General features: G+C 44.5%; 1 protein-coding gene across 1 annotated transcript; it reads left to right on the plus strand.

The window, feature by feature from the left end:
* Positions 1–234: 234 nt before the first annotated feature.
* Positions 235–14142, plus strand: ankrd24 (ankyrin repeat domain 24; the record flags this gene model as incomplete). The annotated part of the gene is made up of 23 exons (XM_080032439.1): positions 235–270; positions 2352–2482; positions 2743–2831; positions 2926–2990; positions 3108–3165; positions 3391–3461; positions 3665–3771; positions 4005–4177; positions 4822–4844; positions 5662–5772; positions 5884–6003; positions 6133–6262; positions 6410–6588; positions 7353–7516; positions 8741–9305; positions 9623–9747; positions 9885–10036; positions 10552–10868; positions 11525–11746; positions 12517–12693; positions 13075–13245; positions 13366–13431; positions 13844–14142. The coding sequence occupies 23 exons, from the start codon at positions 235–237 to the stop codon at positions 13904–13906; spliced, it is 3315 nt and encodes a 1104-aa protein (XP_079888565.1). The 3' UTR covers positions 13907–14142.
* Positions 14143–14219: the final 77 nt, after the last annotated feature.

The raw sequence follows: 14219 nt of genomic DNA on the forward strand, positions 1-14219 counted from the left end.
TATGTGTTGACTGGATCAGGGTCTAAACTATTTGAGCCTGATGTTGATACATTCCTTCTGTAGGCTATTCCTAAAATGGTGTGCATTCACTTGTGTTGTTGGGACCACTGATGAGTTATGGGTAAATAATTGACACAATGTATATTTTTAAATAACAATAACACTCTGATGTTTTTTTCTTTTTAACCCTGTTAATTGCAGCGTTCCTGTTGAGAGGGAGGCTATACATCAATTATGAAGAGTCTGAAGGCAAAGTTTAAAAAGAATGAGGTAAGAGCCATCTGTTGCGGGACATGTGGAGCTTTACTGTTGTGTGTATTTTAAAGTAGTTAGCCTGGTTGCTATTCCCACAAACTATTTAGAGATATAAGCCATACAAACTGTTTATCAACCTAATATTCAAGTGTTCAGCTACATTAAGTAGTCCTTTATTATGATCCCAGGTTGCTCCTTCTGTGTCTGTGTGTGTTTGTGTGTGTGTGTGTGTGTGTGTGTGTGTGTGTGTGTGTGTGTGCGTGCACGCGTGCGTGCGTATGTGTGTGTGTGTGTGTGTGTGTGTGTGTGTGTGCGCGCACGCACACGTGTGGGGGGCACTGGGATTTCAATTGTCACATATCAGCAGCAGGAGAGCAGGGGCTGTCTCCAGACTGCTGCTATAGCAGGGATCTCAGGTAGCCTTCAATTATTCACACACACACACACACACACACACACACACACACACACACACACACACACACACACACACACACACACACACACACACACTATCCCTACTTTCCTGCTGTCACCCCAATGCTACTCTGAAGGGCTTTGTTAAATTGGGTGCTGATCTTGTTTGCTTGTATTTTTAAGAGTCTAATGTTTTCCATTTAGCCGATCTGGCATCACTGGGGCACTGGTACATGCAGATGAACTAACAACCACTGTCTGTACAAAACAAAACATTGGTGACGGGTGATCAGAAGAATGAAGGGTATTTTCATTTAAAAGTTGTCAGTGAAGTTCTGTTTTGAATCAATATTAATACAGTATATACAGTATAAGTCCACTTCTTATTGGACTGATACGATAGCCTATAGTTTGGGTTTCCAACAAACACAGTTATGTATATATATATATAATTTTCTAGGTTGGGAACAACTGCAACGTGACCCTGTTTCCCCCCCCCCCCCCAGGGGATCAATACAATATTTCTGTCTTGATTCTGTTAAACCACTCCAGTCCGTAGCCACTTATTTTAGATTGCAGCTTGTCAGTGTGCCCCATTATGCCCCCCTCTGCTCTGTAAGTGACCATCCAAACAAGCAGGACAGAGCCAGCTTGTTGTTTTGCTGAGTCCTCACATCTCACAGGCCCTGCTCAGTATAGCTGCAGAGGAACAGATCTACAGCACAGTACCGGAGGGGTTTACTGTGCAGGACCTGACAAAAAAAAATGGAAAGGAGGACACCTGCTAGAGAGAAGAAGGCTGCAGAGAAATTAGGTTACAGAAAAGACAGTGAGGGAAAGGAGGAGGTGGCGGTGTGCGACTGGGACTGACTGTGTCCCCGCTAGCAGTCGGAACAGGATGATAGGACAGCGTTTTGGATGCAGACAGGAAGCTTAACAGTGGGAGACGTAGTTGTGAGGACAGCAAATGGCTTTAATACTGTGTGTGAGTTTGTGTGTGTGAGTTTGTGTGTGTGCGTCAGACTTTTCCTATGGCTCTTCGAGAAGTGATTTTGAGGATGGCATAAATGTTCTGCTGGGACGTTGCTGTGACCTCTAAAGGATATGTAGTTGAAACTTACAGAGTAACAGAGTACCCTGCAGCGTCTAGTATAAATGTGTCTATTTGTCATGTAGCCAGGCGGCAGTGTGTTTGGTCAGGCAGGACAAACAGCGGTGGCTCGGTACTTTTTAGCTGTGTTTCTGAGCTGTGTGTCATGCCCCAGTAGCCGTTATGGATCCTCAGCAGCCTGTTTTTAGCCTGATGAAGCGGTTCTGTCCTTGCCTCAGCCTGCTACCGCTGCCAGTAGGTATCTTATAATAATAATAATAATGATAATAATAATAATAATACATTGGATTTATATATATATATATATATATATATATATATATATATATATATATAATGCTCAAAGACGCTTCTCCCTCTATCAACTAGTCAAAACAAGAGTAAAGGAGATTGAGTAGTTGTTTCCCGCTTCTTTGAGGCGTTTATTGTATGTTCTCATGCTGCCCAGTCATCTATTGTTTTGCATGTTATGAGATGCGTAGTGTTCTATCAGTTTACGTTTGGACAGTTGAGGGTGGTGGTGACCTGTTCTCTGGCTGTGCCCCTCCCCCTCCTCCCTTCTCCCCAGAGTCAGGACTGGAGTAAGAGTGACGAGAGACTCCTTCAGGCTGTGGAGCAGAATGAACCCGACAAAGTCTCCGCTCTCATCGTCAAAAAAGGTCTCTGTCCTACCAAGCTGGACGCTGAGGGCAAGTCAGCGTAAGTTGGGTCACCTTTCCTTTCTTAGATGCTGGAAGGAAATTATTTATTTTAAGTCAGTGTTTCCATTTTTTGAAGTTGCATTCAATTTACATTCCCTTCAATTTTACTGTACATGTTCGTGTTGTAGTTGTTTTTAAAGAACTGCTGAAACGTATCTTTCTTCTCTTTTGGTGAATGGTATTATGGCTTACTTGGTTTTGAACTAAAACTAAACCCTTATCACTGGTGATATGTGTTGTCCTTCTCCTTTCTTGCAGGTTCCACCTCTGTGCATCCAAAGGCAGGCTCGACTGTCTGGAGGTCATCATCTCTCAAGGAGCAGACCCCAACGTCACTGATGGTGCTGGTAGGGTATTTTATTATCTAATAGAAAAGACATAAGTCAAGGCTTCTGAGACACGTGTTTTTATAAATGTCGTTCTTTTTTTTACTGATTCCAGGCTCCAGCGCCCTTCACCTTGCAGCCAAAAACGGCCAAACGGAATGCTTGAAGAGACTTTTACAGGTAAAACACGGAATGACAAAGCAAAGCCAAACATTAACTTTTAAGACTTGCAATTGTAACAAATGGTTTATCAAGTTGCGGTTGTTTGCTTCTATTTTCCATTTCCCGCCCTGACAGGAGAGATTAGCAGTAGATTGCACCGACAGCATTGGTAGGACACCGCTTCATCATGCAGGTAACTGTGCAGTACTACAACACCACTTTGGTCGCATAACAGTTCCTCTGCATACAACACATTCCCCATTCAACATATCTATGTAGCTATCAAAATGAAACACATACTTAATACTGATGCTGAATTAAAACATATTTTGTCTAGCATCCAAACTGCAAAAAGTTGTTCCCCAGTACATGTTATTCTCAATGTTGACCTCTTAGCCTTTCTGATTATTTCCCGTAGCAGTCAGTGGCTGCTTGTCCTGCACTGAGACCCTGTGGGACTTTAAAGCTAATCTGGATGTCCAGGATGGGGTAAACTGAAGAGTTTATTTACATTATACAAAGTTGCTGTTTTTTCAGGGGAGGAATTGTTTTACGTGACAAATAAGTCAATGATAATGAGTGGCTTTTTTTATTGCCTTTTGCTCTTATCCGGTACATTAGGCAACATCATCAAAATATCTGTGTTGTTGCCGCATGGCGTTTGAATGATGACATGCATATATCTCTGTCAGGATGGGGCCACCCCTTTGATCTTAGCAGCCCAGATGAGCAGAGTGGAGCTGTGTGTCTTTCTGTTGGATCGTGGTGCCAATGTCAACATACAAGACAACCAGGGAAGGTAAACTGGACTGTTGATTATAATCTAGCAGAGAGATGTTTCTGCTCCCCTGAAAGTCAGGGTTTTGATGAGACAGTGTGGCATTGTTCTCCATGATATATATATATATAAATTGTCCTGCCATTCGCTCTGTAAATATTTCAAGTGAGAAAGTCATTCTATTCCGTCGTTAGTTATCTCCATTCTTTTGTTTTTGCTGTTGTCCCTTTGATATTTTCCTTTTTGAATACCAGGTCTGCTCTGATGATGGCGTGTGAGAGTGACAGCGTGGAGACCGTAGTGGCTCTCCTAAGAGGCGGGGCCAACACACAGCTGGTTGATGCCTTTGGACACAGAGCCACGGACTACGGCGCAACCACGGGCAACCAACGCATCATGCAGATGTTGCAGGACGGGGCTTCTCCAGGTAGACTATAAGGCCTGGAGCCTTCTATTCATGTGTTGAGAATGACGTGATTCAAGAGTGTACTCTCTCTCTATAATCGTATTGTTTCAAATCAAGCCCCTTTGTTTATATGTAAAGTGGCAGCTTCATAGGAAAATATGGCAGCAACACTTAATAGATCATCAGCCCCCCAGCACATGGCTTCTGTTTAGCAGCTGTGCTGCTGCTCTGGCTGTGTCTATCTGCTCCCCCCAGGAAACAACTGTAATGTGAGGAAGTGTTTCAGGAGGACAGCTGGGTGTGATTGTAAAGTGGGGGGTTATGAAAAAAATAATAAGAGCGAGGCAAAAGGCTTGGTCCACTTTTATCTCCCAACAAAGACGCTGCTGATATATGAAAAACAGATGTGTGGCTGCTTTGAAAACGAATTGCAGAAGAGATTTTGATTTTGTGTATACTGTAAGATCCCTACCACATAGATGTTGTTCTCTAATTAGAGATGTTGTTGTATTTATTACGAGATAAGCGAATGGTACTAATATATAGGCTACGGTCTACATATATAAAGTGTATATGTCAGATGTGGCCCTATGTGTTTGCTGCACACCGTTATTATACAGGTTTAAGTGTTTTGCTATGCTCTCTCTTTCCCTCTGCATACGTAGCTGCTGAGGGCGCAGGCGAGGAGGTAATGTTCCATAGCTGTGTATTGGATCACTCCCCTCCATCCAATAAGATCATGGCCGATCATATTGTGCATGTTTTCCAATATGAGGTCATTGTTTTTCGTGTGCTGCTTTATTTTCGTTCCCCTTTGTTGCAGACCCTTTTGTTTTGTGTTAGCAGCTTCCTCTATTTTCCCTTTTTTTGTTAAGTTGAGCTTGACTTCTTGCTTGTCTGTGATCCATCTCCCAACCCCACACAGCCGCCCCAAATCCCTTCAGGCACCTCATCCATGCAAGGGGGCACCACCCCCCGCAAACGGAAAGCTCCTCCGCCACCACGCTCTCCCCTCCAGGTACTGTGAGAAACACCTCGGTTGATGGGAAAACACATATTATTTTTTCCTCTTTTTTTGTCACTATTCATTCACCTATACCATTGGTTTTCCCAAACATTTAGCAAGTGCAACCTTTAAAAAACACAGCAATGGCCACTGCTCTTACCCCGGCTTGCATACAGCATATTCTATGATCTGTGGACAGTGGAATCATGGAGTGATCGATCCTATATTTTTTTCCAGATTGTTTAGTTGCCAACCAGGATAGGCAAATATTTATCTTGTGACTCCCAGTTTTGGAATTGTTGACCTGTAATAGTTCTACGTGAGAACAAACAGAGATTGAAAGGTGTCTAAATTGATGCTAATTTTACAATAATCCCTTCGGTATTATACTGTATCTCTGTCATTATACAGCATTGCTTCTGGCGAGATCAACTAAAGACTATCATGTCTTCGAAGACGAACAAGATTAATTTTATCATGTTTTTTTTTCATCACAAAGATTCCAAGCTCTCCAAAGCTCCAGTTTCCTCCTCCACCTGGCCAGTCCCCGGAGCCCTACTCACGGTCTCCTGCTCCCACGCCGCAGCCAGAAACACAGCAACAGGCCCAGGTAAGCACCATACATTTGTTGATTAAGCTCCTGTTTTTCTTTATAATATATATATATAACAAAACAAAGACTTTATTAGCGTTTCATACTTCATGTGCGTGTCTGTGTGAGTCTGAGGATGAGGAGGTGTTTGAGGAGATCCGTCGGCTGCGTCTGGAGAGAGGCCGTCTGCTCCAGAAGATCAAAGCATACGAGCAACAGCAACAGAGTGCCCTCTCTGCCTTGGAGGAGGTACTGCAGTGCACTGCAGACGCCCCAATCCCCCCCATTCTTATTCATGTTTCTTCAAAATGTTTCTATGTGACTGTTGCTTTGTTAAAAGCTTTTTTTTTCTTACACGTTAATGTGTTTGCACCATAGCTGTCCCAACTGAAGCGGCGTCTACAGGAAGCAGAGGCAGAGAGAGACAAGCTGCTTGAGGAGCTGAAGGGATTCCACGGCGTGGGGGCCAGTGATTCTGAAGACATGGATGAAATGTTGGACTTCCCAGGTATGCAGTATATGTGAACATGTATACTACCCAGACACTGGCAGAGGGCATGGGTGCACTTCCATGCATGTGTACGGGCTTTCCTGTGCGTCTTTATCGCCATCAGGGAGCAGACACAGATTAATTTTCATGGTTATTTCCCTCTAGAGAAGCTGCTCTCCAAGCGCTCCAGAGCCTCACCATCCCAGGACCAAGCCTCTTCTGAGGCAGACACTGACTCAGCCCACCCTTCTCCTGCCCCAGCAGAACCAGGAGTTGTCGCTGAACTGAACAGACAAATAGAGGAACTGAGCTCACAAAACTCTGAACTAGTGCTCAAAGTGCAGGTATGGCCTGGGAGAGTACACATGCAAAAACAAACATCTATTGTATGAACACACTGACAAACTAACTAACTAACTAACTAACTAACTAACTGGTCCCATTTAAAACAAACACAAACATAATCTCCCTTTTTGTATTTATCTCTATCTCACACACATCCACTCTGAGGATGATCAATTGACAGTGAAGTGATTATTAAATGGTTCCAACGGTAGAAGATGAAGTGGCTACTTCAGGAGTAGCTAAATGTGTCTGACTCAAGGATTAGTCATGACCACTTAAACTTTATGATGCCGCACTCCGGCACACACTACACTAATGCACTGGGGCGGTTGTGTTCATGCAGGTATAAATAGAACAGCATCAGACACACGTGGACATAACTCCCTAACTGGGTCAATGCTGGTCAGCCAAGAACTTCTATTATGCCCTGCTGTTTGAAAAAGAGCCAAGGTCTGATATGATAGACAAGAAAACAGACTGTGTCTATAAGAAGGTCAGAAGTAAACTTAAACCAAAACCTCCTGCTGTAATTAATATGGTTTGAGTGCAGGCAAAGTATCCATAACTGATATTACATTCCCTTAAGTTTATTAATTTTACACACACACAAGTCAGTTTGCTAGTCATTGGGAGTACTTTTTCTCCTTTGAAAACTCTTAATGGAATTATGTCAACACAAATATGTCTTAATGGGCTTACATAGAAAAAAATAATAATTCTACATTCATGAAATGAATCCTTTGTTACACTGTGTTGTGTCCAGATGCTGGAGATGTTCGAGAAGGATGACACGGACATGCAGACCTCCAGCTCTGACTTTGTCCCCATAGTTCAGTATGAGACCCTGAGGAAGGAGTTTGAAGCCCTCCAGGAGCAGTTATCGCAAGCCCAGGCTTCAGACCAGGCCTCAAGCCAGGCAGAGGAGCGGTAAGATCCATTCACGTACTCATTTGAGCACATTTAAGAGTAACAAAAGTAGTAGCTTTTCACAGACCACATTCATTTGATCTCTGCTGTATTGGGTCACAGCTTTATTCGGAGAGATGTGCACACATTTGCTCATATCAGTTCCACTGTCTCAGCAGTATCTGCTCTATCAGTGCAAATTTTAAAAATGCTGAGCGTTTACATTTTCACTGCAGCATGCTGGAGTGGCATCAGGCCGTCAAAGTGTAAAATGTCACCTCTATTACATGACATTTCTTGTTTTCCTAAAACCTTTCTTCCATCTACTATACTGAGGAATTATACAGAAATGTGTGTATTTGTTTGCAAGTTACAGTTCTAATAATAGAGTTTAATGTGTTGTATTCTGTATGGTGTAATGCTGATAACATTAGGTGGTTCATCTTCAAGTCATGTATGTCATTATCCTTTATTTAAACAGGGGAGACCCACTGAGCCAAGACTCTTTCTACATTTCATTTACAAAAAGACATACAGCATAACAACAAACATGGGAACATAACAAAAACAAATCAATGTGAAAAGCTACAATATACAAGAACAAACAACCTCAAGGAGTGAGCTAAAGTCCCCAAGGAGAATGAGGGCCCCCCAGCCTCACTGTCTGCTGGGGCTTATTCCAAAAGTATGAGCTAAAAGCTGCACCCCCAGTATACTCCTCGTATGAGGCATCATAAGGGTCAGCCAACTTTGTGATCTAATAGAGTGGGCTGATTCTCTGATGATCACCAATGAGGCAAGATAAGAAGGGAGAATGCCCAAGAGCCCCTTGTAAATAAAAAAAAAACAATGCTACTCCCTTCTCCTGACTGCCATTTATTAAATGAATCCCAACCATTTCTTGGTTTTTGCCATCTGAAATGGAAGCATTTCATAACCTTTTATGTTTTATACGTTTGTAAATTGAAAATCCTGGGGGTTTCGGACTGTTCATCGCAATGAACCAATTTGAGAACATCAGCATGGGATTTTTAGAAATTGGGTTGGACATTTTTACACTGCTTTCTAACATCATATAGGCTAAATAAATCCTAAACAATTCATCAGAATGCTTTATACCATACCATTACCCCTAGTATGCGGTTATGGGGATCATTTGAGGGCATGTTTTTGTTCTCATGACTCAACGATTGTATTGTTTGAGTTAGTGCTTTTAAACGTCACCTTGATCATCTTGTTCTGCAGTGACGATGAAGGGAAGTCTCAGGAAGGGGACGTGGAGGCTTTGAAGGAGAAGCTGCGTGGGCTGGAGGAGCAGTTGTCCTCCTCCCGCTCTGAGCTGGAGGAGATGAAGGAGCAGATGCGTCTTGGCGTGCTGTCTGTGGACTGTGGGGAGGAATCAGAAGTGGATAATACTACTACTACTACTACTACCATGGTGGCAGGTGCTGGGACTGGGTCAGGCTGGTCAGAGAGTGCAGCAGGCCAGGAGGCTCAGCAGCAGCAACAACAGCTGAGAGCCAGAGTGACCGAGCTAGAGGAGGAGCTAAGAGCCAAGGGACCGGGCGAGGCTGGGCTTCAGAGTGACACAATCAAACAGCTGACAGAGAAAGTAGAGGAACTCCGCACTGCTCTGGCTCGAAAAGAAGAAGGGAAGAAAGACAGCGTAGACGGAGGAGGAGGAGAAGAAGCAGGAGAGACGCAGAAGACTTCTCTCCGTGACAGAGTGGCAGAGTTGGAGGCAGCCCTGGCAGAGAGCAGCAGGACATCGGGGAAAGAAGGAGGAGGAGGAGGAGATGCTGGGGATCAGGTGGGGATCATTGGGTGGCTGTGGCGAAGCAGGGTAGGGGGCGGCCGGTCGTCCACTGGGTTGCAGGGTCGGTTGTTTGGTCCCCCGCCATATGTTGTAAGTGTCCCTGGGCAAGACACTGAACCCCTTAAATTGCTCCCGATAGTAAGCTTGCGTTACCCTGCGCGGTAGCTTGCTGCTGCTGCTGCTATCGGTGTATGAATGTGTGTGTTTGTGATTGGGTGACAAATGTGTACAAAACAATGTAAAGCGCTGTTGGGTCTGTTCTGAAAAGCGTTATATTAAGTGGAGTTAATTTGACCATTTACCATTCGTAGGTGCGTCGCCTACAGCAGCGGGTGGGAGAGCTGGAGGCTGAGTTGAGGAGGTCGGTGGCCCGCTCTGAGCTGGAGGAGGTGCAGGTGACTCTGGGGCTGCAGTGCGAGCAGCTGGCCCGGGAGAGGTCAGCAAGTGTTTGTCATTCATGTATCAAGTTATGCTTTCTATTTTGTGTAACATCATTATTTTCTATATGTAAATTTCAGTTTTTCTTTTACATGTTTGAAATAAAAAAATTCAATCAATCAATCAATCAATCAGGTCGGACGTGGCCAGGAGGCTCAACGTGGCTCTCCTGGATCTAGAGAGACTCAGGCCTCCTCGCCTGACCGGAGGAGATGATAATGATGAAGAGGAGGAGGAAGAAGAAGAGGAAGAGCATTCGGAGAGCTCAGAGCGTTCAGTCATGTCAGGTGTGTGCACTGCAGCGATGTTTTATTTTAATTGTTTTACTTTAAAGCTATAGTGCGTAACTTCTGTCTGTCGCCCCTACCGCAATGAGGAATTCGGAGTAATTACAACAACACTGTCGGCCGTCGCATCTACATGACATAAGCCTTTTGGTGTTCGCCCGAGGATTTTTTTTATTCCTTCTGCTGTATTAGTCCAGGTTTTTTTCTTAGCAGTAGATTCAACAACTGAAACATTTTCGTGGACGTTGGCGCTTCTGGAGCTCCTGTGCCAGTGTCAGGCAGGGGCTGACAAAAAGTTTTGTAAACGCTTCCATACTGAGAAATACAGTGAGATTGTGGAGCCGATAGGCTTAATCGACTTTGTGTCAACTCGTTTTTAGTGATGGCTTGAATGTAACCGACATTCATTCATGTGAAAAGTAGCTTTAATTTATTGGGTTTCAGAGACAAAAACATACTTTGACTGGCTTTTCTGTTCAGTTTGCGACTGATCTTGCCTCTGTCCAATCCATCAGAGCACCGCAGACGCTCCCTGGCGACGGTGAGAGAGGAGCTGGAGGTGGCCAGGCAGGAGGCGGCCCAGGCTCTGGACTGTCTGTGTGCAGAGCGCGAGGGCCGGGCACAGGACGCGCTGCAGCTGCATGACGCGGTGCCTCTCTCCAAACACAAGGAGGCGCTGTCTGCAGTGTCTGGACAGCTGGCTCAGACACTGCAGGAGCTACAGGAGGAAAAGAGCCAGCGTGCCCAGGCTGAGGAGCAGGCTGCCACACTAGAGGCCAAACTGCAGGCCACGCACAATGCTGTACCAAAAGAGGAGTATGAGAAAGTCAAGGTCAGCAGCAGGGGAGTTTTTTTCAAATCTTCTGATACGACTTATGTCACACAGGGCTCCATACTAACTTTTTGATTGTCTGCGCCTAACTTTTTTTTTATCGAGGTGCAACGGCACATATTTTGGGGTGCACCGAATATTACATTTAATATGACGTGATACATTTCAGGTGCAATGGTGCAAATATCCAGGCATACTCCACAGACATTTAGGCGCATGTGTGCACCCAAAACAGGTGCAGTCTGGAGCCCTGTGGTTTCCTAAACAAGCTTGGATTTAGAAGATGAAATGTTGCAGCTTCTACCTTATGTTACGCCATTTTCTCACTAAACTACATGCTCTTGATTCATTAACACAGTTATCCTGAAGAGGTAGCTCCATCCCAGACCCGTAGCCATGTGGCTGCATCTTAGTTTGCAAAATTAAACACAAAGGATTTAGAACCCTTTATTTGTTTGTAGCATCCATTAAAGTGGTTTCCAGTGGAATATGTTATTGAGATCAGAGGGTAGTTGATCATTGCTTATCTATTTCATTCGTAGGAAGGACTAGAATAGTATAATCCAGACAGAGTTAAGAGGTATGAGATGAAGATATGTGCATGACAGTTAATCAAGGGATCCCTGTGCATCCTTGTCTGTTAGGCAGAACTCCAGCGCTCCCTGCAGGCCAGGGAGAGCAGTGCAGCAGCAGCTCAGGAGGCTCTCAGTGAGAAGGAGATGGAGCTGAGAGAGCTCAAGTCCCTGAAGGCCAAGGAGCAGGGTCTGATCTCCAAGGAGGACCACGAGGGCCTGAGGCTAGCTCTGCAGGCCGAGATCAACGCAGCCATGGCCCGCTTCAACGACCTCACTCGCAAACATGAGAAGACCTGCACTGAGGTGTGTGTTTGTTTGGTATGTGTGTGTGTGTGTGTGTGTGTGTGTACGCATGTGTCTTGTTGTGTCTGCCTTCTCCGATCCATTCTACTGCCACCTTAAGTCACATTACATGTTATTGTGTAAGCCACAAAGTGAGCTGTGTTCCATGAAGGCCTCTTTCCTGCCTCTGCATTATTGATGTGTATTACTTTCTCTATTCAGTAGCTCCTCCTGTTTCATTGATCCCTCTGTGTACATGCTTACTGATGCACTGTAGTAGGGCCGTATGTGCACTATAGGCTCCCAAAATTAATTTCCCCTCTATTGGGATCTTAAAATGGCCTTTTATGAACTTCATAAATTGAATCCTGCCAAAAGGGCACCTAAAGCAAATGTGTATAGATGTAGAGTAGCTTTGATTTTTTGATTTACTGCACATTGCCGTGGGTGGGAAGAAGATCAAAGGGAAATGTTCATGAGAAAAGCCTCAGACAATAATGCTTTTGGAAATAAGGATTTAAAGAGAATAAACACAGAATTTTCAAAAAAGGATCAAGGAAATCATACAGCAAATGAGTGGATAAGCTTTTCCACTTGGCAACACACACAGGGAAACACATCCAACCTCGGTCCATTTCCTTGAGTTTTTAGCAAGTGTGTTTTTCTGTCAGTATAAACTGTGCATATTAATCCAAGACATTTGAAGCATCTGTATTGTGTGTAGACTTGTCCAAACACAGACCTTCGCTGAAGTGACAGGATGCCGTTGTTGGTGGTTTGTACTGGTCTAGGTGTTCCAGGTGCAGAGGGAGGCTCTCTTTAACAAGAGCGAGCGGCAGGTGGCCGAGTCCCAGCTAGCCACAGCGCAGCAGCAGCTAGCCGCGTTACAGGCCCAATCCAGCCACGTCCAGGAGCTACACAAGGGCATCCAGGAATCCCAGGGCCTGGTCAAGGAAAAGGACCGCAAGGTGAGATATCTGGGGGGAAGGACAGATCGCAAACAGTTGCCATTTAAGCACCTTTGGGCTTAACAGTTAAGTTTCTTTATTTCATACGCTCTTCGCATACCCCCTCCCAAGTTACTACACTTCGGAGGGGGTCAGAGCGCAGGGTCAGCCATTATGGCACCCCTGGAGCAGTTTTGGGGCTAAGTGTCTGGCTCAAGGACACAGTGGTAGAGATGGTGGGCACCGTACGTGTAATACCAGCCACCAATAGTTTTACATTATAACACCCTCCTGTCCAGTGACGGGGATAAAACCAGCAATCTCATGGTTACTGGTTTGCCACTTTTCCTCTAGGCCATCTTACCACCATCCTATAAACTCACGTGTTGTTTTTTTGTGCAGATAACAGAACTGTCCAAGGAGGTGTTTCGGCTAAAAGAGGCCCTCGGAGCTCTGTCTCCTCCTCTGGGCATCACCTCCTCCTACTCCTCCCATTCATCTACCCATCATGGTAACCCCGGGCAGCAAGTGGCACTGCAGAACAGGATTGCTATACTCACGCAGCAGCTCCAGGTGAGGCCAGCATTGACACTAAGGATCAGGGAGCAAAAAAAATCAATATTGATACATATTGTGAAAATGACAAATCAAACACTTAAATCTTCTCTTTATAGTAATATTTTCTTTTTGCAGGATTGGGAGAGAAAGCACAAACAGGTGGTGACTATATACCGTTCCCATTTACTGGCAGCCGTACAGGTGAGTTGAATGCTCACACACCAGAGTACAAAGTAAGACTTTAACCTCTGTTATGAGATGTTAAAATGTCATTTTATGGAGGATTGTCTTATTTGTTTTGGTTGGGTCATATCTCATGACGGATCAATTAAATATTCTATGTGGGAGCGGCTGGATAACAACTTTGATTGAGACGATTTGAGTTTGCTCCCCCCCCCCCTTTCTGGTTCAATACAATAAAGAGTGGAAATGCTTAGCAGACAGAGGTGGAGGGAAAGGGGGGGATCAGTTTCATCATATTCCACAACTAAGGTGTAGACATTTGTGATTTCGTTTTTGTCATGCTGGTTGTTAATGAGAGATTGCTCAGGTGACGTTGACCTTTACGTTGGCTACTTCATTTTTTCCTCCATTGTTCTGTGTCGCCCAACAGGGTCGAATGGATGAAGAGGTTCAGAACCTGCTTCTCCAAATCCTGAGGATGTCTCAGCACTGAACCTTACAACATCTGAAAGTTCTCTTCCACATCCTCTCCCTGTATATGTCAGCAGAAAGCAGCTCAAACACAGCAGTCTGTGGGAGAAGACTCATATGAGACCTTGCCTAGAAAGCCAAATATAACTGATCCGGGTTCAGACATAGCTGCATGTTTACAATACAGTGTAACAACAGCCTCAAGGCTGGACTGATAATGAAACAAGAAAAAAAAATAGAACTGTAGAGTGCCTTCATGGCTGGATAACTTAAATGACAGCAGCCTGTAAGTCAGGGGTTTTAAGAATGTGAATGTGGATAGTCTGTATTTAGCA

This window comes from Ammodytes marinus (assembly GCF_949987685.1).
Source record: "Ammodytes marinus genome assembly, chromosome: 8".
Classification (NCBI taxonomy): Eukaryota; Metazoa; Chordata; class Actinopteri; order Uranoscopiformes; family Ammodytidae; genus Ammodytes; species Ammodytes marinus.